This window comes from Ranitomeya variabilis, chromosome 4 (assembly GCF_051348905.1).
Source record: "Ranitomeya variabilis isolate aRanVar5 chromosome 4, aRanVar5.hap1, whole genome shotgun sequence".
Classification (NCBI taxonomy): domain Eukaryota; kingdom Metazoa; phylum Chordata; class Amphibia; order Anura; family Dendrobatidae; genus Ranitomeya; species Ranitomeya variabilis.
In genome coordinates, this window is record NC_135235.1 from 504308319 (window position 1) to 504330774 (window position 22456).

Consider the following 22456-nt stretch of genomic DNA (forward strand, 5'->3'; position numbering starts at 1 on the left):
CATGGGGAAAATATGCATATGACACTCAGGAGAAATTGACATGTTGCAAATTTAAAAAATTCAACACAGTCGGCACGAGACTTCTAGAAATCTTATCCGCTTTTCTGGAACTGTAAGATGCTGCATTTTTTGAGCAGCAAAAATATGCAACATTAAAAAGAACTTAACATAAAGAGAACTTAAAATGTTCCCAAACATGTATATATAGGCAATATACACTGCTCAAAAAAATAAAGGGAACAATTAAACAACAGAATATAAGTAAATCAAAGTTCTGTGAATTCAAACTGTCCACTTAGGAAGCAACACTGTTTGACAATCAGTTTCACATGCGGTTGTGCAAATGGAATAGACAACAGATGGAAATTATTGCCAATTATCAAGACACTCAATAAAGGAGTGGTTCTGCAGGTGGGGACCACAGACCACATCTCAGTACCAATGCTTTCTGGCTGATGTTTTGGTCACTTTTGAATGTTGGTTGTGCTTTCACACTCGTGGTTTGCTGTGTCTGTCAGCGTAGTGTCTAGAGGCTGGAACCGCTACCAGGAGACAGGTCAGTACACCAGGAGACATGGAGGGGGCCATAGGAGGGCACCAACCCAGCAGCAGGACCGCTACCTTAGCCTTTGTGCAAGGAGGAACAGGAGGAGCTCTGCCAGAGCACTGCAAAATGACCTCCAGCAGGCCACAAATGTGCATATGTCTACACAAATGGTTAGAAACCAACTCAATGAGGATGGTCTGAGTGCCCAACGTCCACAGATGGGGGTTGTGCTCACAGCCCAACACCGTGCAGGACGATTGGCATTTGCCACAGAACACCAGGATTGGCAAATTCGCCACTGGCGCTCTGTGCTCTTAACAGATGAAAGCAGGTTCACACTGATCACATGTGACAGAGTCTGGAGACGCCATGGAGAGCGATCTGCTGCCTGCAACATCCTTCAGCATGACGGGTTTGGCAGTGGGTCAGTAATGGTGTGGGGTGGCATTTCTTTGGAGGGCCTCACAGCCCTCCATGTGCTTGCCAGAGGTAGCCTGACTGCCATTAGGTACCGAGATGAGATCCTCAGACCCCTTGTGAGACCATATGCTGGTGCGGTTGGCCCTGGGTTCCTCCTAATGCAGGACAATGCCAGACCTCATGTGGCTGGAGTGTGTCAGCAGTTCCAGCAAGATGAAGGCATTGAAGCTATGGGCTGGCCCGCCCGTTCCCCAGACCTGAATCCGATTGAACACATCTGGGACATCATGTCTAGCACCATTCACCAACGTCATGTTGCACCACAGACTGTCCAGGAGTTGGCGGATGCTTTAGTCCAGGTCTGGGAGGAGATCCCTCAGGCGAATGCCGGCAAGGGGAAGTGAATCATTCGGCTGATCCCTGCGGCAGATGCGCGATGTGTCTACAGGCAGAGGAAGCCGATCACATGAAAGGTTTTTTCCCACGAACGAAAGATCATTTAAAAAATTGCCTGTGTCTGACCGTGTACGGAGCATACCACATCTCCTGGGCAGGGGAGGAAGCAAAAGACAATACTGACTTAACAGCAGGGGATCACAGAGGATTCATTTTGTCAGGTAAAATATTTCACTGACTGTTCTTAAACAATATTTTACCTCACAAAATGTGAGTGCAATCTCCTGGACACACAGGGGGGAAACAGCGCACACGAGACAACACATGAGGGAAGAAGACAGCACAGTGGTGGAGAGAGAGCACACAAGGGGGAGAGCACATGGGGTACACAGGTCAAAGAAGAGATTACAAGAGAGGAGAAGGCAGCAGATGAGGGAGAGAGAAAGAACACAGGGGTGAGAGAGACAGGAGCACAGGGGGGACAGCTCAAACAGGACAGCACATGAGGGGAGAACACTGCACAGGAAGGACAGAGACAGCAGACAAGGGGGATAGCACATGTGGTAGACAAGTCAAAGAAGAGAGCACAGATGGGAGAAGTCAGCACATGGGGAAAGAGAGTGGATAGGTGGGTGAGCACATGGGGGGGGATTCTTAACGCTGCAAAGCCTGCTCCCATTGTGACATTACCACCCTCCCAATGCAATAGCAACACTCACTCACCCCGACCCAGAGTGAAATAGAAGGGGGCAGCAACTGAGACCAGGCGCGCGGGTAGGAGCTCCCTGTCCCTGATACATTCTTGTGCTGCAGATCTCAACCAACTGCTGCATCCTCCTTTACAGGGATGGGGGAGTAGAGCGCGCTCTCTCCACCCACAAAGAACGTCCTGACGTGTCAACGTCAGCGCGTTCTTAACCTTATGTGCATCGCAACAGTCAAGCATTGACTGCTGCATATGCGCTCCTCTAGAACCGCCATGTCCACAGATTTAAAGGGCTGGAAAAAACGGGCCGGTGGGCAGATCAGCAGGTGGGTGGCCTGAAGAGCGGGCGCCGCCGGCCTGCGGCCCACAATGAATGGACACATTGTAGCTCAGCGGGAAAATGCCCAGTGGGGCAGATTATCAATCCGGGCCTGATGGAATTCAATATTCTCACTGTACAGTAGTCTCACTGATAGCAGAGTCACATCCTCCCCCAAATTGGCCTACTTTCTATTTCTCCGGATTCAGTCTCAAAGTCAAAGAAATAAATCCTTAAGCACTTTCTAACAGATGTTCAGTCAATTATTGTTTTTTTTAGGGACCACATCACATTTGAAGTGACTTTGAGGGGCCCATATGACAGAAAGTACTCAAAAGTGACACCATTCTAAAAATTGAACTGATCAAGGTGCTCAAAACCACATTCAAGAGCTTTATTAAACCTTCAGATGCTTCAAAGAAATTGAAGCAATATGGAAGAAAAAAGTGAACAGTTCACACTGGGCGTTTCTGCCGCCTTTTTTTCTGCAGGAAAGAAGCTGCAGCAAAAACGCAGGTTTTGTTGCATCTTTGCTTCATTTTTTCATGTGTTTTTTTTCCATTAAATTGAATGGTGAAAAACACTGAAAAAACATTGAAAGAAGTGACAATGTGTAAACTTAGCCTTAATAAAAAAAACAAGAAAAAGAATAACTTTAGACCCAAACTTTTTATTTTCACAAGGGTAACAGGAGAAAATGGACCACAAAATTTGTTGTGCTGAGCACGCCGATACCTTATTTGTGGGGGAAATCCACTGTTTGGGCGCTTGGCAGAGCTAGGAAGGGAAAGAGCGCCATTAGACTTTTTGAATTTAAAAATTACTGGAATAATTAGCGGACTCGATGTTGCATTTGGAGAGCCCCTGATGTGCCTAAACAGTGGACCCTGTTGTGAATTCCGTTCTTGGGCTCCATCCTGTGGTTACGAATGGTATTTTTGGGAGTTCTGCTCTTGGGCTCCCTCTGGTGGTTTCGAGTGGAACTTAGCAGCTGCTTTCTCTAATCGGTTCCCTGGCCTTGTTATTTAACTGGGCTTTTGGCTGTAGTTGATGCCAGCTGTCAATGTTTTTCCTGTGGATTCAGTTCTTTCCTGGAAGTTCTCTGTTGGCCAGTTCATTTCAGCTTAAGATAAGTTCTGCTAGTTTTTGGGTGTTTCCCTGCTTATGACCTTCTGTTCAGTTTAAGTTATGTCTCTTTTGTCCAGCTTGTCATTATGAAATATTCCGGCTAGTTGGAAGCTCTGGGGTCGCAGATTTGCCCCTCCACACCGTGAGTCGGTGTGGAGGTTATTTTTGTAAACTCTGCGTGGACATTTAGTTTTTATACTGACCGCACAGTAGCCTTTTCTATCTCTGTCTATTTAGATAGTTTTGGCCTCCTTTGCTAAAATCTAGTTTCATTTCTTAGTTTGTCATTTCCCTCTCCACTCACCGTCAATATTTGTGGGGGGCTATCTTCCTTTGGGGGTTTCTCTGAGGCGAGATAGTTTTCCGTTTCCATCTTCAGGGGTAGCTAGTTCTTAGGCTGTGAAGAGGCATCTAGGCAGAGATAGGAACGCTCCACGGCTATTTCTAGTGTTGGTGTTAGGAGTAGGGATTGCGGTCAGTAAAGCTACCACCTCCTCAGAGCTTGTACATTATTTGTTTACCCACCAGGTCATTTCTGTGCTGCTTCGTAATCACTAGGTCATATCAGTGATTTCTGTCTGTGGAGCTGCCACCTCCTCTGAGCTTGTCCATGATTGGTTTTACCCACCAGGTCATCTCAGTACCGCTCCGTAACCACCAGGTCATAACAGTACAGCTGGCCCACAATGTGTTAAATGCATCTCAAAAGAGGGAAGAGAAAGTTCTGAGTCAGTGTTTTTTTTTTCTTGTTGCTTGTTTCGTCTTTTTTCTTCCCCTTGATTTTTGGATGGTGCAGGAGCTTGGTGCTGATATGGAGGTTCAGGGTCTGTCTGCGCGTGTTGATCATCTCGCTGCAAGGGTACAGAGTATCCAAGATTATGTTGTTCAAACTCCTGTTTCTGAGCCTAGAATTCCTATCCCTGATTTGTTTTCTGCTGGGGATAGATCTAAGTTCTTGAACTTTAAAAATAATTGCAGATTGTTTTTTGCTCTGAGACCCCGTTCCTCTGGTGACCCCATTCAGCAGGTGAAGATTGTTATTTCTCTGCTGCGCGGCGACCCGCAGGATTGGGCATTCTCCCTTGAGCCAGGGAATCCTGCATTGCTCAATGTAGATTCATTTTTTCAATCACTTGCATTGCTTTATGACGAACCCAATTCTGTGGATCAGGCAGAAAAAATTTTGCTGGCTCTGTCAGCGTCAGGAAGCGGCAGAGATATATTGCCAGAAATTTAGAAAGTGGTCTGTGCTTACAAAATGGAATGAGGATGCCCTGGCGGCTATTTTCAGAAAGGGTCTTTCTGAAGCCCTTAAAGATGTTATGGTGGGGTTTCCCACGCCTGCTGGTTTGAACGAATCAATGTCTCTGGCCATTCAGATTGATCGGCGCCTACGTGAACGTAAGGTAGTGCACCATATGGCGGTGTCCTCTGGGCAGAGTTCTGAGCCTATGCAATGTGATAGAATTTTGACGAGAGCAGAACGGCAGGAGTTCAGACGTCAGAATGGGCTGTGTTTTTACTGTGGTGACGCTACTCATGCTATCTCTGACTGCCCGAAGCGAACTAAGAGGGTTGCTAGGTCGGTTACCATCAGTACTGTACAGCCTAAATTTCTCTTGTCTATTACCCTGATTTGCTAATTGTCGTCCTTTTCTGTAATGGCATTTGTGGATTCTGGCGCTGCCCTGAACTTAATGGACTTAGAATTTGCCAAGCGCTGTGGTTTTTCCTTGGAGCCTTTGCAGAGTCCGATTTCCTTGAGGGGGATTGATGCTACGCCATTGGCCAAGAATAAACCTCAGTACTGGACACAGTTAGCCATGAACATGGCTCCAGCACATCAGGAAAATATTCGCTTTTTGGTGTTGCATAATTTGCATGATGTGGTTGTGCTGGGGTTTCCATGGTTACAGGTACATAATCCAGTGCTGGATTGGAAATCTATGTCTGTGACTAGTTGGGGTTGTCAGGGGATACATAGTGACATTCCTCTGATGTCAATTTCCTCGTCCCCTTCTTCTGAAGTTCCTGAGTTTTTGTCGGATTTCCAGGATATATTTGAGGAGCCTAAATCCAGTCCTCTGCCTCCTCATAGGGACTGTGATTGCGCTATTAATTTGATTCCTGGCTGTAAGTTCCCTAAGGGTCGACTTTTCAATCTGTCAGTGCCAGAGCATGCCGCTATGCGGACTTATGTAAAGGAGTCCTTGGAGAAGGGGCATATTCGCCCGTCTTCGTCACCGTTGGGAGCGGGGTTCTTTTTTGTTGCCAAGAAGGATGGCTCCTTGAGGCCCTGTATAGATTATCGCCTTCTCAATAAGATCACGGTCAAATTCCAGTAACCTTTGCTCTCTGATTTGTTTGCTTGGATTAAAGGGGCTAGCTGGTTTACCAAGATTGACCTTCGAGGGGCGTATTGTTGTGAACTGTGTTTCTGGGCTCCCTCTGGTGGTCACTAACGGTATTGTGTTAGGTATGTCTTGTTGCAGGCCTGAGCTCCAGCTGTGTCATTAAGCAGCGGGTGTTTCCTATTTGAGTCTCCTCTGGACTCAGTCTCTTGCCTGGCATCGTTGTATCCAGACCTATTTGGTCTCCTCCGGATTCCTTTCAGTCTGCCTCATGCAAGAAAAGCTAAGTCTGTTTTGTACAATTTGGATCGTTTGCATTTTTCAGTGTTTTTGTCCAGCTTGCTTTACATTTGATTTTTGACTCGCTGGAAGCTCTAGGGGGCTGATATTCTCCCTCCACACCGTCAGTCAGTGTGGGGGTTCTTGAATGTTCAGCGTGGATGTTTTGTAGGGTTTTCTGCTAACCACATAGTCCACTATCTATTTTCTGCTATCTAGACTATTGGGCCTCACTTTGCTGAATCTAGTTCATCTCTGCGTTTGTGTTTTCCTCTTGCCTCACCGTTATTATTTGTTGGGGGCTTTCTATATCTTTGGGGTTCAATTTCTCTGGAGGCAAGCGAGGTCTTATTTTTTCCCTCTAGGGGTAGTCAGTTCTCCGGCTGGCTCGAGACGTCTAGAACCAACGTAGGCACGTTCACCGGCTACTTTTAGTTGTTTGTGTCAGGATCAGGTATGCGGTTAGTCCAGTTTCCACCTCCCTAGAGCAGTATTTATATTTTTGCTATCTTGCACGGAATATCAGAGATCCTCTGCCATTGGGATCATAACAGAATGCCAGGCCGAGCGAACTAATCAGACGTTAGAGACTTATTTGAGATGTTTTGTTTCTGCTGATCAGGACGACTGGGTTACCTTTTTGCCACTGGCCGAGTTTGCCCTTAATAATCGGGCTAGTTCTGCCACCTTGGTTTCACCCTTTTTCTGCAACTCTGGTTTTCATCCTCGTTTCTCCTCGGGTCAGGTTGAATCTTCTGACTGTCCTGGGGTTGATTCTGTGGTGGATAGGTTGCAGCGGATTTGGAACCATGTGGTGGACAATTTGAAACTGTCACAAGACAAGGCCCAGCGGTTTGCCAACCGCCGCCGTGGTGTGGGTCCCCGACTTCGGGTTTGGGATTTGGTTTGGTTGTCTTCTCGGCATGTTCCTTTGAAAGTCTCCTCTCCTAAGTTCAAGCCTCGCTTTATCGGTCCTTATAAGATTTTGGAAATCCTTAACCCGGTGTCTTTTCGCTTGGACCTTCCAGCGTCTTTTGCTATTCATAATGTGTTCCATAGGTCCTTGTTGCGGCGGTACGTGGTGCCTATGGTTCCTGCTGTTGAGCCTCCTGCCCCGGTTTTGGTTGAGGGCGAGTTGGAGTACGTGGTGGAGAAGATTCTGGATTCTCGTATCTCTAGACGAAAACTCCAGTATTTAGTTAAGTGGAAAGGCTATGGTCAGGAGGATAATTCCTGGGTTGTCGCCTCTGATGTTCATGCGGCTGATTTGGTTCATGCCTTTCACGCTGCTCATCCTGATCGCCCTGGGGGTCTTGGTGAGGGTTCGGTGACCCCTCCTCAAGGGGGGGGTACTGTTGTGAACTGTGTTTCTGGGCTCCCTCTGGTGGTCACTAACGGTATTGTGTTAGGTATGTCTTGTTGCAGGCCTGAGCTCCAGCTGTGTCGTTAAGCAGCGGGTGTTTCCTATTTGAGTCTCCTCTGGACTCAGTCTCTTGCCTGGCATCGTTGTATCCAGACCTATTTGGTCTCCTCCGGATTCCTTTCAGTCTGCCTCATGCAAGAAAAGCTAAGTCTGTTTAGTACAATTTGGATCGTTTGCATTTTTCAGTGTTTTTGTCCAGCTTGCTTTACATTTGATTTTTGACTCGCTGGAAGCTCTAGGGGGCTGATATTCTCCCTCCACACCGTCAGTCGGTGTGGGTGTTCTTGAATGTTCAGCGTGGATGTTTTGTAGGGTTTTCTGCTAACCGCATAGTCCACTATCTATTTTCTGCTATCTAGACTATTGGGCCTCACTTTGCTGAATCTAGTTCATCTCTGCGTTTGTGTTTTCCTCTTGCCTCACCGTTATTATTTGTTGGGGGCTTTCTATATCTTTGGGGTTCAATTTCTCTGGAGGCAAGCGAGGTCTTATTTTTTCCCTCTAGGGGTAGTCAGTTCTCCGGCTGGCTCGAGACGTCTAGAACCATCGTAGGCACGTTCACTGGCTACTTTTAGTTGTTTGTGTCAGGATCAGGTATGCGGTTAGTCCAGTTTCCACCTCCCTAGAGCAGTATTTATATTTTTGCTATCTTGCACAGAATATCAGAGATCCTCTGCCATTGGGATCATAACAGCGTATAATCTGGTCCGCATTAAACAGGGTGATGAATGGAAAACAGCATTTAATACGCCGAAGGCCATTTTGAATATCTTGTGATGCCTTTCGGGCTCTCTAATGCTCCATCTGTGTTTCAGTCCTTTATGCATGATATTTTCCGGGAGTATCTGGATAAATTTATGATTGTATATTTGGATGATATTTTGTTTTTTTCCGATGATTGGGAGTCTCATGTGAAGCAGGTCAGGATGGTATTTCAGATTCTTCGTGCTAATACTCTGTTTGTGAAGGGGTCTAAGTGCCTTTTTGGAGTTCAGAAGGTTTCTTTTCTGGGGTTCATTTTTTCTCCCTCGGCTATTGAAATGGACCCTGTTAAGGTCCAGGCTATTTATGATTGGACTCAACCCACATCTGTGAAGAGCCTTCAGAAATTTTTGGGCTTTGCTAATTTTTATCGCCGCTTCATTGCTAATTTTTCTACTCTGGTTAAACCTCTGACCGATTTGACCAAGAAAGGTGCAGATGTGGTGAATTGGTCCTCTGCGGCTGTGGAGGCCTTTCAGGAGCTTAAGCGTCGTTTTACTTCTGCCCCTGTGTTGCGTCAGCCAGATGTTTATCTCCCTTTTCAGGTTGAGGTTGACGCTTCTGAGATTGGGGCAGGAGCTGTTCTGTCTCAGAGAAGTTCTGATGGCTCTGTGTTGAAGCCGTGTGCTTTCTTCTCTAGAAAGTTTTCGCCTGCTGAGCGTAATTATGATGTCGGCAATCGGGAGTTGTTGGCTATGAAGTGGGCATTCGAGGAGTGGCGACATTGGCTTGAGGGAGCCAAGCATCGTGTTGTGGTCTTGACCGATCATAAGAATTTGATTTACCTTGAGTCGGCCAAGCGGTTGAATCCTAGACAGGCTCGGTGGTCTTTATTTTTCTCCCGTTTTGATTTTGTGGTCTCGTATCTTCCGGGATCTAAGAATGTGAAGGCTGATGCCCTGTCGAGTTTTTTGCCTGATTCTCCGGGAGTCTGTGAGCCGGCTGGTATTCTCAAGGAGGGGGTGATTCTTTCTGCTATCTCTCCTGATTTGCGGCGGGTGCTTCAGGAGTTTCAGGCTGATAGACCCGATCGCTGTCCTGTGGGGAAATTGTTTGTTCCTGATAGATGGACTAGTAAGGTGATTTCTGAGATTCATTGTTCGGTGTTGGCTGGTCATCCTGGGATCTTTGGTACCAGAGATTTGGTTGCCAGGTCCTTTTGGTGGCCTTCTTTGTCACGGGATGTGCGTTCCTTCGTGCAGTCCTGTGGGATCTGTGCCCGGGCTAAGCCCTGCTGTTCTCGTGCTAGTGGGTTGCTTTTGCCTTTGCCTATCCCTGAGAGGCCCTGGATGCATATTTCCATGGATTTTATTTCTGATCTTCCTGTTTCTCAGAAGATGTCTGTCATCTGGGTGGTTTGTGACCGGTTTTCTAAAATGGTCCATTTGGTACCTTTGCCTAAGTTGCCTTCCTCCTCTGATTTGGTTCCTTTGTTTTCCCAGCATGTGGTTCGTTTGCATGGTATTCCGGAGAATATTGTGTCTGACAGAGGTACCCAGTTTGTTTCTAGGTTTTGGCGGTCCTTTTGTGTTAGAATGGGCATTAATTTGTCTTTTTCTTCGGCGTTTCACCCTCAGACAAATGGACAGACGGAGCGAACCAATCAGACCTTGGAAACCTATTTGAGATGCTTTGTGTCTGCTGATCAGGATGATTGGGTTACCTTCTTGCCGTTGGCCGAGTTTGCCCTTAATAATCGGGCTAGTTCGGCTACTTTGGTTTCGCCTTTTTTTTGTAAATTCGGTTTTCATCCTCGCTTTTCTTCAGGACAGGTTGAGCCTTCGGACTGTCCTGGGGTAGATTCTGTGGTGGACAGGTTGCAGCGGATTTGGACTCATGTGGTGGACAATTTAACATTGTCTCAGGAAAAGGCTCAACGTTTTGCTAACCGCCGTCGGTGCGTTGGTCCCCGGCTTCGGGTTGGGGATTTGGTCTGGTTGTCTTCTCGTCATGTTCCTATGAAGGTCTCTTCCCCTAAGTTCAAACCTCGTTGTATTGGTCCGTATAGGATTTTGGAAATTATCAATCAGGTGTCTTTTCGTTTGGCCCTTCCAGCTTCCTTTTCCATTCATAATGTGTTCCATAGATCTTTGTTGCGGAGATATGTGGTGCCCATGGTTCCCTCCGTTGACCCTCCTGCTCCGGTGTTGGTTGAGGGGGAGCTGGAATATGCAGTGGAGAAGATTTTGGATTCTCGTCTTTCAAGGCGGAAACTTCAGTATCTGGTCAAGTGGAAGGGTTATGGCCAGGAGGATAACTCTTGGGTTTTTGCCTCCGATGTCCATGCTGCCGATTTGGTACGTGCTTTTCATTTGGCTCGTCCCGATCGGCCTGGGGGCTCTGGTGAGGGTTCGGTGACCCCTCCTCAAGGGGGGGGTACTGTTGTGAATTCCGTTCTTGGGCTCCATCCTGTGGTTACGAATGGTATTTTTGGGAGTTCTGCTCTTGGGCTCCCTCTGGTGGTTTCGAGTGGAACTTAGCAGCTGCTTTCTCTAATCGGTTCCCTGGCCTTGTTATTTAACTGGGCTTTTGGCTGTAGTTGATGCCAGCTGTCAATGTTTTTCCTGTGGATTCAGTTCTTTCCTGGAAGTTCTCTGTTGGCCAGTTCATTTCAGCTTAAGATAAGTTCTGCTAGTTTTTGGGTGTTTCCCTGCTTATGACCTTCTGTTCAGTTTAAGTTATGTCTCTTTTGTCCAGCTTGTCATTATGAAATATTCCGGCTAGTTGGAAGCTCTGGGGTCGCAGATTTGCCCCTCCACACCGTGAGTCGGTGTGGAGGTTATTTTTGTAAACTCTGCGTGGACATTTAGTTTTTATACTGACCGCACAGTAGCCTTTTCTATCTCTGTTTATTTAGATAGTTTTGGCCTCCTTTGCTAAAATCTAGTTTCATTTCTTAGTTTGTCATTTCCCTCTCCACTCACCGTCAATATTTGTGGGGGGCTATCTTCCTTTGGGGGTTTCTCTGAGGCGAGATAGTTTTCCGTTTCCATCTTCAGGGGTAGCTAGTTCTTAGGCTGTGAAGAGGCGTCTAGGCAGAGATAGGAACGCTCCACGGCTATTTCTAGTGTTGGTGTTAGGAGTAGGGATTGCGGTCAGTAAAGCTACCACCTCCTCAGAGCTTGTACATTATTTGTTTACCCACCAAGTCATTTCTGTGCTGCTTCGTAATCACTAGGTCATATCAGTGATTTCTGTCTGTGGAGCTGCCACCTCCTCTGAGCTTGTCCATGATTGGTTTTACCCATCAGGTCATCTCAGTACCGCTCCATAACCACCAGGTCATAACAGGACCCCCCCCCAAGTGACCCCATTTTGCCAGCCAGACCCCTCAAGAATTTTATCCAGGGGTATAGTGCGTATTTTTAACCCACAGGTACAACACAGAATTTGATAACATTAGGTTGTCATATTGAATACGTCGCCATTAGTGTTGAACGCAAGTGCTCGCTACTCCAGTTTGCACCGGGTGCTTGGATATGCATCGAATATCGTGGGTGCTCGAATGACATGCTCGAGTCCCTGCCCCGCATGTTTCGTGGCTGTTAAACACCCACAAAAAAACATGCGGTGATCTGCAATACTCTGTGCATACCCGAGCACCCGAAGCAAACTCCAGTAGCGAGCACTTGCGCTCAACACTAATTACGACTTATTCAATATGACAACCTAATGTTATATATTTGTGTTGATAACCGTCATACCATTTTTTTTTTTGTGTTAAAAAAAAAACATTCTAACCCTAACCCCACATCCAACCCTAACCTTCACGCAACCCTAACCCTAACCTTCACGCAACCCTAATCCCAACCCTAACACCAACCCTAACACATCCCTAGCCCTAACCCCAACTGCAAAGAATGGAAAAATATATATATTTTATAATTTTTATTTAACTAAGGGGGTGACAAAGGGGGATTTGATTTACTTTTTTTTTCTCTTTTGATCACTGTGATGGGGTTGTCACAGGGTTACCGCAATGGAGTGGAGCCGGAAGATCGCACTTCTCCAGTCTTTTAAACATGTTTATTTCTTTCAGCAGATCAGGGGTTAATCAGCCATGTTGTGCTCGGTTAGCCACTCCTTTCCCCTATAAAATCTGTGTTTGATTACCAAGTCCTTGTCTGAGTTAGCATTTACTGCAAGACATAGGAGTGGGAGAAGTTGGTTTTATGAAGGAGTGCTGGAGGAATTTATTAGCGACTGTTCCCTGGTTTGTACGCTTGGAAATTCTTTATCCTTCCCTGTTTTGCTTTCTTCCCCCTCCGTACACACCCTGGTGAATACCTCTGTTATATGTGAGTGTATATTTTGTGTGCGTGGAGTTTTCAGTTTACCCTGGTCTTTGTTACCCTGTCTTGCGGGTTAGTGTACTGCGGTGCACAGTAGCGCCCCCTGTTCAATGGGTGGGGGAAGGGGACAGACGAAGGGCTATTCTAGGTGATAGGGCAAGGGCGGAGGCTCCGGCGTCTTCTGAAGTATCCCGTGTAACAGGGCGAGCTAGGGCGACCCCTAGTGTTAGGGCCAGGAAAGGTGCCACTGGTCCCAGGTCACTCGCCAGTCAAATCATGACAGGGGTCTATCAGAGTGATCATAAGGAACTAATAGGAAAAATTTCCTATTGTTTCCGGGTACCGGCCAGCAGATCTGGGCGGGCTCACTGCACATGCGCCCACCGTTTGTTTTACCAGGAAGATAACACTGGGCTGGGGGAAGGATCAGGACGATCCGTGGATGGTGGAGGTATTGGGGTGGTTCAGGGGGGCATCCTTTCTCTCTCTCTTCTGACATATATATCATGTCAGAAGAGAGAGAAATCATTGTAACAGCAGGCACGCTTTTTTTTGTGATCGGAACCTGGAAATCCATCCCTGATGGTAGCGGAGATCCCAGAGATTTTCTGTTTTAAAATCGCAATGAGGGTATAAGTACCCTATGCGGCCACCGTTTTAATGTGGATCAGTGGTCATTAAGGGGTTAAAGTACAAAAAACAAAGCTGCTGTTTGGGCACATGACAGGGCTCGGAAAGGAATGAGCGCTATTCAATTTTTGGAGAGTAAATTTGTCTGGAATAGATTTTGAACGCCATGTTGCATTTGCAGAGCACATATGTCAAAACAGCAGAAACCCCCCACAAGTAGAGATGATCAAATTTGTTCGGAAAACGATCACCAAACATAAATTCGGCATGAATGTGGCACATTCGGATTCGTGATCGGAAGCACAAGCAAAATATTACAAAATCAGGAAAAATCAGAAATATTCAGTAAAAAGTGCGGGAAAATATTTGCGTTGTCAAAAAAAGTATTTTCAGCACTTTGGCTATGATAATGGTGGTGTATCATGAGCGTGGGGCACGTGTTTGATTATATGAGGGGGTTTGCAGAGCTCAGAGGCGCGGCGTTCTTGTAAGTCTTTTTATTCCCCTAACTTTATGTATGCACAGTGTGGCTAGCCAATCAGGGTACAGGAAACATCCACAATGTCCTGACACAACGGCTTGTGTCATTGGCTGCTAAAATCACATGTCCCTCTCCATATAAAGAGTGGACATCTTGTTTTAGTGCCATTTTGACACTGTAACAGCGCAGAGAGGCTGCTCCAGATGCTGGCAGTGTTTGCATCTAGATTTTAGGTACTTAGCTAGGCAGTTGTTTCTTATTCAGAAAGTTTAGCTAGCTTTTGTCCTGTGTGGCTGTGAAATCGACCTTTCAGCTTTTTCCTTTTTTTTTTTGCCATCACTGAGGTCCACAGACAAAGACAGCAGGGCACATGTCATACAAGTGTGTTGTGCACTGCTTCTATTGTGCTCCATGCATGAGTATAGCGTTCTAAATCTTATTTTTTCACTAGCTAAATGCAAAACAGCATGCCATATCCCATTTTGTCATTTAGTGCTGTGGTGACATAGTTCTGTGATTTGAGCTGTTGTGCATGAAGAAATATTTTTTGGGGGGCAGTTGCTAGCGTGATTCCCCATGCCATATCTCATCTTGTTATTTAGTGGCGGTGAAATTCCACAGTGTGCATAGCTCATACACATTAAAAAAATATTTTTTTCTGTTGCTAAATGTGATACAGCCCGCCATATTCCACGTTGTAATTTTGTGGCGGTGATATGAAGCTGTCTTCAGACCTAACGCACATTAAAATAAAATTTTAACGTTTATCTGTTGCTAAACATGATACAGCTTGCCATATCCCATGTTGTAATTTTGTGGCAGTGAAATTGTTCTGTGTGCAGAGCTGCTTTTTTTCTTGCCATGATACAAATTCTAACAGTCTATTCAGTAGGACTATCAGCTGTGTATCCACCAGACTTCTGCACAACACAACTGATGGTCCCATCCCCATTTATAAGGCAAGAAAACCTACTTATTAAACCTGAAAGGGCACACCTGTGAAGTGAAAACCATTTCCGGTGACTACCTCTTGAAGCTGATCAAGAGAATGCCAAGAGTGTGCAAAGAAGTCATCAAAGCAAAAGGTGGCTACTTTGAAGAACCTAGAATATAGGACATATTTTCAGTTGTTTCACTCTTTTTTGTTAAGTATATAATTCCACATGTGTTAATTCATAGTTTTGATGCCTTCAGTGTGAATATACAATTTTCATAGTCATGAAAATACGGAAAAACCTTTAAATGAGAAGGTGTGTCCAAACTTTTGGTCTGTACTGTATCTGTTCATCGGAAAATAAACATTCATTGAGATGTCGCATTCTGTTGGTATTCTCCCGCCAGGAGCGTGGCTACTATAGAGAAGTATGGTGCTCTATGGAGGCAGTACACAGTGGCATATGGGGTCCTAATAGGTCTGTATTGAATCCAGGCTCCAACCGCTAACTACCATCCCACTCCTATCATCCACTGGAAACCATTAGGCTGTGTGCCCACAGTGAGTGTTTGGTGAGTTTTTGACGCTGCATGTTTTCACTGCGTCAAAACCGCAGCTCCAGTACAGTGGATGGGATTTATAGAAATCTCGTGCCCACTGTGCTTCTTTTTTACGCAGTGTAAACTGACCTGCGGTGTGGGTTTCACATCAACAACTTGTCAATTTCTCTTGCAGGTACACTGAGCGTTATGTGCAGATTTTTCCCATAGACTTGCATTAGCTGTGGAAAATCAGCAGGTGAAAAACTCTGCGGAAACGCATAAAAAATGTATGCAATCTGCACATCACTGTGTCAATAAAGTTTTGTTAAACCTAAATACCAGAAAGTATCAAAAATAAAGCAGCTTTATTTAAAACATTACACACCAACAAGAGACAAGAATGCAGCGTCAAAAAGTGATAAAAACATGTAAAAATCACACACAAACGCAATGAAAAAATGCAAGTAACCTAATTTACATGATAGGTGCAGTAAATATCACCAATATCTCATTATGGTAAAGTAGCCTTATAAGGCAGGGGTTGAGAATCACAAAAAAGTGTCACAAGTTTGCGAATATTTCTTCTATTTTACCTCATTTTTGACTGCCTCGGACGCCATCGTCGTATCTTTGGTGTGACCGCAATATCTGTAATCATAAAAATAAAATATTAGTTTGGTAAGAAATTGCATAAAATGAGAACTTAAATGTCTTAAAATTTCTTACTGCTTTCTTAGCTCAGCTTTAGTTTATCTGAGTATTGATATTGATAAGATATACAGGGCCGCCATCAGGGCATTACTACCCTTACTGGTGTATGGAGCCCGGTGAGCAGAAGCAAAGAACAGAGTCTCAAACCCAGTCTGGGCCCCCCTATTTTTCTGTTTTTGCTCACCAGGTGCAGGGGTGGGTTGTGGCTCAATCTTGTCGGGGCAGGGAGCTTTACCGGAGCAACATGACCGTGCAGCTCCAAGCTCTCTCCACCTCGTCAGTGACAAGCTGGGGTCAGGTGACAGCACCTACGCAATGACTGCATCGCACCAGCACATACGCGCACTGGACATGAAAGTGGAGCTGCAAGGGATCGTATGAGAGGCAAGTATGAAAACTTTTTTTTTTTTTTTTTTAATGAAATAAGTTAAATGGGTGTGTGGGAGCAAATTGTGCTGTATTAACCCCTTCATGACGGAGCCCTTTTTCATTTTTGCGTTTGTTTTTCTCTCCCCTTCTTTCCAGAGCCATAACTTTTTTTTATTTTCCGTCAATATGGCCATGTGAGGGCTTGTTTTAGGCGGGACAAGTTGTACTTTTGAACGACATGATTGGTTTTACCATATCATGTACTTGAAAATGGGGAAAAAAAATTCTAAGTACGGTGAAATTGCAAGAAAAAAGCAATTCCACAACTGTTTTTTTTATTTTTTTTTTCTATGTTCACCAAATGCTAAAACTGACCTGCCATTATGATTCTCCAGGTCATTACGAGTTCATAAACACCAAACATGTCTAGGTTCTTTTTTATTTAAGTGGTGAAAAAAAATCCATAGTTAGCTAAAAAAAAAAAAAAATTGCATCGTTTCCAAAGACCTGTAGCGTCTCCATTTTTCATGATCTGGGGTTGGGTGAGGCCTTATTTTTTGCGTACCGAGCTGTCGTTTTTAATGGTACCATTTTAGTGTGTATACGATCTTTTGATCACCCATTATTGCCTTTTAATGCAATTTTGCGGCAACCAAAAAAACGTAATTCTGGGGTTTTTACACTTTTTTTTTTTGCTATGCCGTTTACCAGTCAGATTAATTATTCTTATAGATTGGTGATTTTGAACGTGGTGATACCAAATATGTGTATGTTTGATTTTTTTTTTAAATTTATTTTGCATGGGGCAAAAGTGGGATGATTTGAACTTTTATATATTTTTTTAATATTTATGAAAACTTTTTTTTTTACACTTGGCAGACTTCATTAGTCTCCATGGGAGACTAGAAGCTGCCGTTGTCTGATCGGCGCTGCTACATACAGGCAATGATCAGATTGTTTGTATGTAGCAGAAAAGCATCCAAACCGCTGTGTTCTAGGTTACAAGCACACTGGGTGGGATCTATAGGAATCCCGTGCCCACTGTTCTTCTATCAGATGCTGCGTACACTCCCCCGCGGTGCGGATTTACAAGCCGCAGCATGTTAATTATCTCTTTCTCTGCTGTGTAGTCTCACCCATAGCCATTCAGTGAACACATGCAGATTTACATGCGTGATTAGAACGCAGCTATATCCTGATCATGGATAAATAGCCTTAGGGTTCACTGTCATATATTACCAAATAATGAGCAGCAGATCCTCAAAGAACTAAAAAGTACGGTGCCTTATATATCTTATAAAGATTCAGATTGTCATCTAAAGTGAGCCCATACACTTAGCACATGGTGTACTGATGACAGACTGGCACACTGCTCATGTATCAGTATTAACAAATGTACTTATTAAAAGGTTGTTCCCCAAATCATAGGTTATCCCCTATCCATAGGAAAGAACTAACTGATCACTGTGATCTGACCCCCTGTGATGATGAGAGTTTGGAACCCAGGAACCGGACTCTGCAGAGCACTGTCTTGAATGGAGCTGAGGGGCACATGTTGAACCTCCGCCCTCATTTATTGTCTATGGGACTTTTGGAGAAAGAAAAGTACAGTGCTTGGCTAAGCCCGGCAGTCCAACAGACAATAAATAGAGAGGTGGTCAACCATGCATGAGCATAGACAAACCATTCAAGACAGAGGTTTTACTTTTTTGGATCACTGTGGCTCCTAACGGTCAGACCCCATTGATCAATAAGTTATAGTATAGGGCAGAGGTGTCAAACTGCATTCCTCGAGGGCCGCCAACAGGTCATGTTTTCAGGATTTCCTTAGCATTCCACAAGGAGCTGGAATCATTCTGTGCAGGTGATTAAATTATCACCTGTGCAATACAAGGAAATCCTGAAAACATGACCTGTTGGCGGCCCTCGAGGAATGCAGTTTTGACACCTCTGGTATAGGGGATAACATACTATTTTGGCAATTACCCGTCAATATTAAAACGGACCTGTCCGGTCTGTAATGGTACATATCATAGGATAAATGGGTCTTAATCCGTGTTGTGGAATTGCAGCTTCAAGTTCAGGTTCCTACTCCATGTAAAAAGTCTTATTTGTGGCCATAAACAAGGTAGGTGTACATTTATACAAGAGCACCAGCTGCAGAGTTGTTCAAAGATATGGGGCGATCCCAAAATTCTTACATTCAAAATTCAAAACAGAATAATAATGATTTAGTACCTTAGGGACCCTTTACATGGCGTGACCAACGGCACGAAATGACCGGCGATCGGTAAACATTAACCGATCAGTAGTTGTTTAATAATATGTTTACACCGAAGATTATCATGAAATAAGTGCTATTAAGAACGCTCGCTCACAATCTTTTCTCAGTGGAAATGCCTAATGCCAGATACCAACGAGCTAAGGCCTCTGCCAGTCAGATTAGCCTAAAATGAACATTTCTGGAAATGAAGAGTTTGTCCAAGCAGATATATGTGGGAGTGACATAAAAAGGCAACATGTAATAATCTATTCTGTATCAAAGTCAATATAGGAAACCCAGTGTTACCAGGACACATACCAGGCATAGCTATGAGAGGTGCGAGCAGTCGGGGGCACACAAGGAAACAGACTGCCTTTGGTTTGGAGGGTCTTTGACTACAGTATGGGGGCATAAACACGAATGCAATAGTCTATGGAAGCTGCAGTATATAAGAATACAGCATGTGCTCCAGGAGTGACACACTAGGTGATATATAAGGAGTCCAGGCACAGTCTGGTTCCAGGCTCTACAGACACATGGCACTGTATCTAATGTTGTGTAATGTAGGACTAGTTTCGGGATAAATAGCACATTTCCTACCTCTCCTCGGCCGCCTCTCCTCTCCTCTTGTCCTGTTCTCTGCAGCTCCCTTGCTTTTACTTTCATTTCTCCTCCAGCAGTCCTCTTCCTGCTTTCATCAGCTTGCCTTACATCAAATACTTGGTTTCCCAGTTTAGAATATACACTTCTTCCCCAACATTGAAATTGCAACGCCAAGAAGGAAACGTTTTGGAATAATATATCACAGAATGAATAGACATGTTAATTATATGCAATTAATGAAAAAAAAAAAATACATTTTCAAAACATCTTGATTTATTCAGTATTGAGTATGAGTACCACGTGCACAAATCCACGCACTTATATGCCTTAGCTGCTATCAATATGGTTATTAACACCTTAATGACCGCCGATACGCCTTTTAACGGCTTCAGTCAAGGGTACTTATGCCTCAGTGCCAATTTTTAACGGCGGTAAGAAATTAGTGGATAGCGCCCCCCAGCCTGGGAGTTTCTCCGGGGTCTTGACTACTGGCAGTAGCTGAGACCCCAGAGAACATGATTCGGGGTGGTTTTCACCGACCCCAGTGTTGTGATCGCCGTTATTAACGTTATAACAGCGACCGCAAAAGTCTGATTTCCCGTTTAATTTCTGTCTCCTCTGATGTGATCGCACATCAGTGGAGACAGAAATGGGGTCCCCCGATCCCCCCGGTACCTCTGGTGTCCCTGCAACCCCCCGTGAAGCCCCCCGGGCCGCCGTCTTCTTCTGGGAGATAATGGCAGGCGCATGAGATCTGCCGGCCGGCACTCAGCAACAATAGGAAATCTTTCCCATTGGTTCATTTTGATCGCTGTGATTTTTTTATGTTGAGGAGGCTACATTCAGAGGTGGCAGATTTGTTATAAAAAGTTTTAGGACTGATCCGTTCATCTAAATGAAACTTGCAAAAACCCATGTACTTGCCACTGAAATAACCCCACTGAGATGAAAGAAACCAATGCAGCTGAAGACCTCCCTTGGCAATAGGCTGATCACAGTACCACCCTGATGGACTCCCAGGGACCTTGGGCCCAGAAGTGTTCTAGTTCCCCACAGTTTTCTAGACAAGTAATTCCTTTAGGAACATTACAGTGAAAAAATCATTACAGTAAAAATAATCTGTATAAGTTTCTTTAGCTTAAAAAAAAATCATGGACGCCTTACATTTTTTTATGGGCAGGGCAAAAAAGTGTTTTATTTTTTTATGGACTGTCCTGGAATTTCTGGAAAGCTGCAACACCGCCTCTCTGGCGGAGAACAAGAGGATTAGCAGTCTGAAATCAGAGATGCTGGATCCTTAAGGTATGTTTCCACGTGCCGGAATCCCTACGCAGCGGATACCCTGCTCCGCCCAAAGCGCCGCCCCTCCCCTGTTGTACGCGCGGTGATTCCTGTGTTCATTGAACCGTGCGGAATCACCGCATCATATTCATAGACTGGGTTATTTATCTTGTGGAGACTAAGCTTCTCCGCAAGATAAATAGACATGCTGCGGTCTGGAAAGACGCACCACATGTCCGGTAACACAGGTCCGGATGCAGCCCTGCACGCATAATGGAGATGGGATTTAATAAAATCCCCTCCACTATGCTGTAACATCTGGACGCTGCGGCTGTACGCAGCGTCCAATCCGCAGCAAATCCTGAAGGTTTCCTGAACATGGAAACATACCCTAATCATCCTCAACATCATGTCCAGAAGTCCATTATTCACAGACTGCCAGATCCGTTTTTTTTCACTTTGGAGTCAGTGGCTATCAGATTAATGCGGCATCTGTAGTAGTCGATTTCTAATGGATCCGGCAAGAAAAGGCATTTTCCTATTAGTGGACAACTCCTTTAAGTCTTATGAATAACTTTGTAATCTCCTCCTCAATTAGGTGAAATCGGACACTGTGGACCTTGAAACAGAAAAAACAGTTGAATTCTTTTTCATTCCAGGGTGTTGCCAGTGTCCTGGCTTTATACACCAAGATGCACAGTGACATCTGCTGCCTAACTATAGAACTACACCTCATAGTTATGCAAATTGTCTCTTCAGAGAGGAAGAGAACTAGAACTCTAGTGCCACCTATTGGAAGTAGTAATCCTATAAGTCACTGTCGACCCTTTAAGGAGCCTTGTCACATGACTTCTAGTTCTCTTCCTCTCTGAAGAGACAATTTTTCATAATTTGCATATTTCCCAGAGGAGCATTGCGGCTTTACGTCTCTTCATCTCGACATGCTTAGTATGTCAATCTCCGCAAGGAGAAACGATACTTCTTGGATATCGGTTGGACGCCTCTCACACAGCCAAAGCAGATCTCCACTTTGCACTGATGAGGGGCAGTACCCCGAAACACAGTGTCTGCAAATTGAGATTCTGGTTTGGCTATTATGCTAAGTCATGTGACAAGGCTCGTTAAAGGGTCAACATTGACTTGTAGGATTGCTACCTTCAAATAGGTGGCACTAGAGTTCTAGTCCTCTTCCTCTCTGAAGAGACAATTTGCAAAATTAGCATATTTCCCAGAGGAGCATTGTAGCTTTAAGTCTCCTCATCTCGGCATGCTTAGCATGTCAATCTCCGCAAGGAGAAACGATACTTCTTGGATTTCCATATTGAGATACCCATCACTTGGGTGTCCCAATATGGCGGTCAGTGAACTTCCGCCGCTTGGAATTCCGGGATCCAGACACATCTAGACGGAACAAGATGTGAAGACATTACAAGGTAAGTATATATTAAGACATGTAATGTACTTGTTATAGAAAAAAAAGGTAAAGATCAGTGTTTTATATCAATTTTAACCTTACATACCAATTTCTAAAATGTCCAGGAGACCTACAAAGAAAAAGGGTGTTGGCACAAATAAATGTATTTTCCAGATAGCTCCAGGTTCATTGGTAACACAGTTATGGCAGGCAGCAGGGGTGGTGTTGTCCTTGTTGTCTGTGCATTGGACTGTTTTTGTTTACACAGAAAAAATCTTGTCACTCATCTCTATGGCATTCTGTCCTATATTTTAATAGTCACTGTTCACGAATGCAGACTTGTGAATCCTACTGTTGACAGGCTGCCATCACTGCTCGCCACTGCAAGTACTCAACTCACTCAGGACTTCCGCACCCCGCCACTTCCTCTTCCTGGCAGCTCCTGTCATCGCATGCACTGAGTGCACTCAGCGCAGGCGTCACATAATAGTGACGTCATGCGCCGCCTGTGACACAAAAACACACACGTCAATTTACAGCCTCTGCTAGGATGGCGGCCTATTGAGACGAAGCAATACATTTCAACTGAATGTGCATCCAAGTAC

The 22456-nt window shown here is 44.8% G+C and overlaps 1 protein-coding gene across 3 annotated transcripts in view; it reads right to left on the reverse strand.

Annotated features, from left to right (window-relative positions):
• Positions 1-19248, reverse strand: part of IFI35 (interferon induced protein 35) — a 116093-nt gene extending 96845 nt beyond the window's left edge. Inside the window, exons 1-3 of one of the 3 annotated variants that reach the window (XM_077252042.1) lie at positions 19154-19211; positions 15804-15858; positions 14731-14837 (exon numbers count right to left, since the gene is read on the reverse strand). In XM_077252042.1, the coding sequence (XP_077108157.1) occupies positions 14731-14748 (18 nt within the window). In that variant the 5' untranslated portion in view covers positions 14749-14837; positions 15804-15858; positions 19154-19211. Of the gene's footprint in view, positions 1-14730; positions 14838-15803; positions 15859-19153 lie in introns of all 3 variants that reach the window. The other 2 variants (XM_077252041.1, XM_077252040.1) reach the window with 2 other exon arrangements.
• Between the last annotated feature and the right edge of the window lie 3208 nt (positions 19249-22456).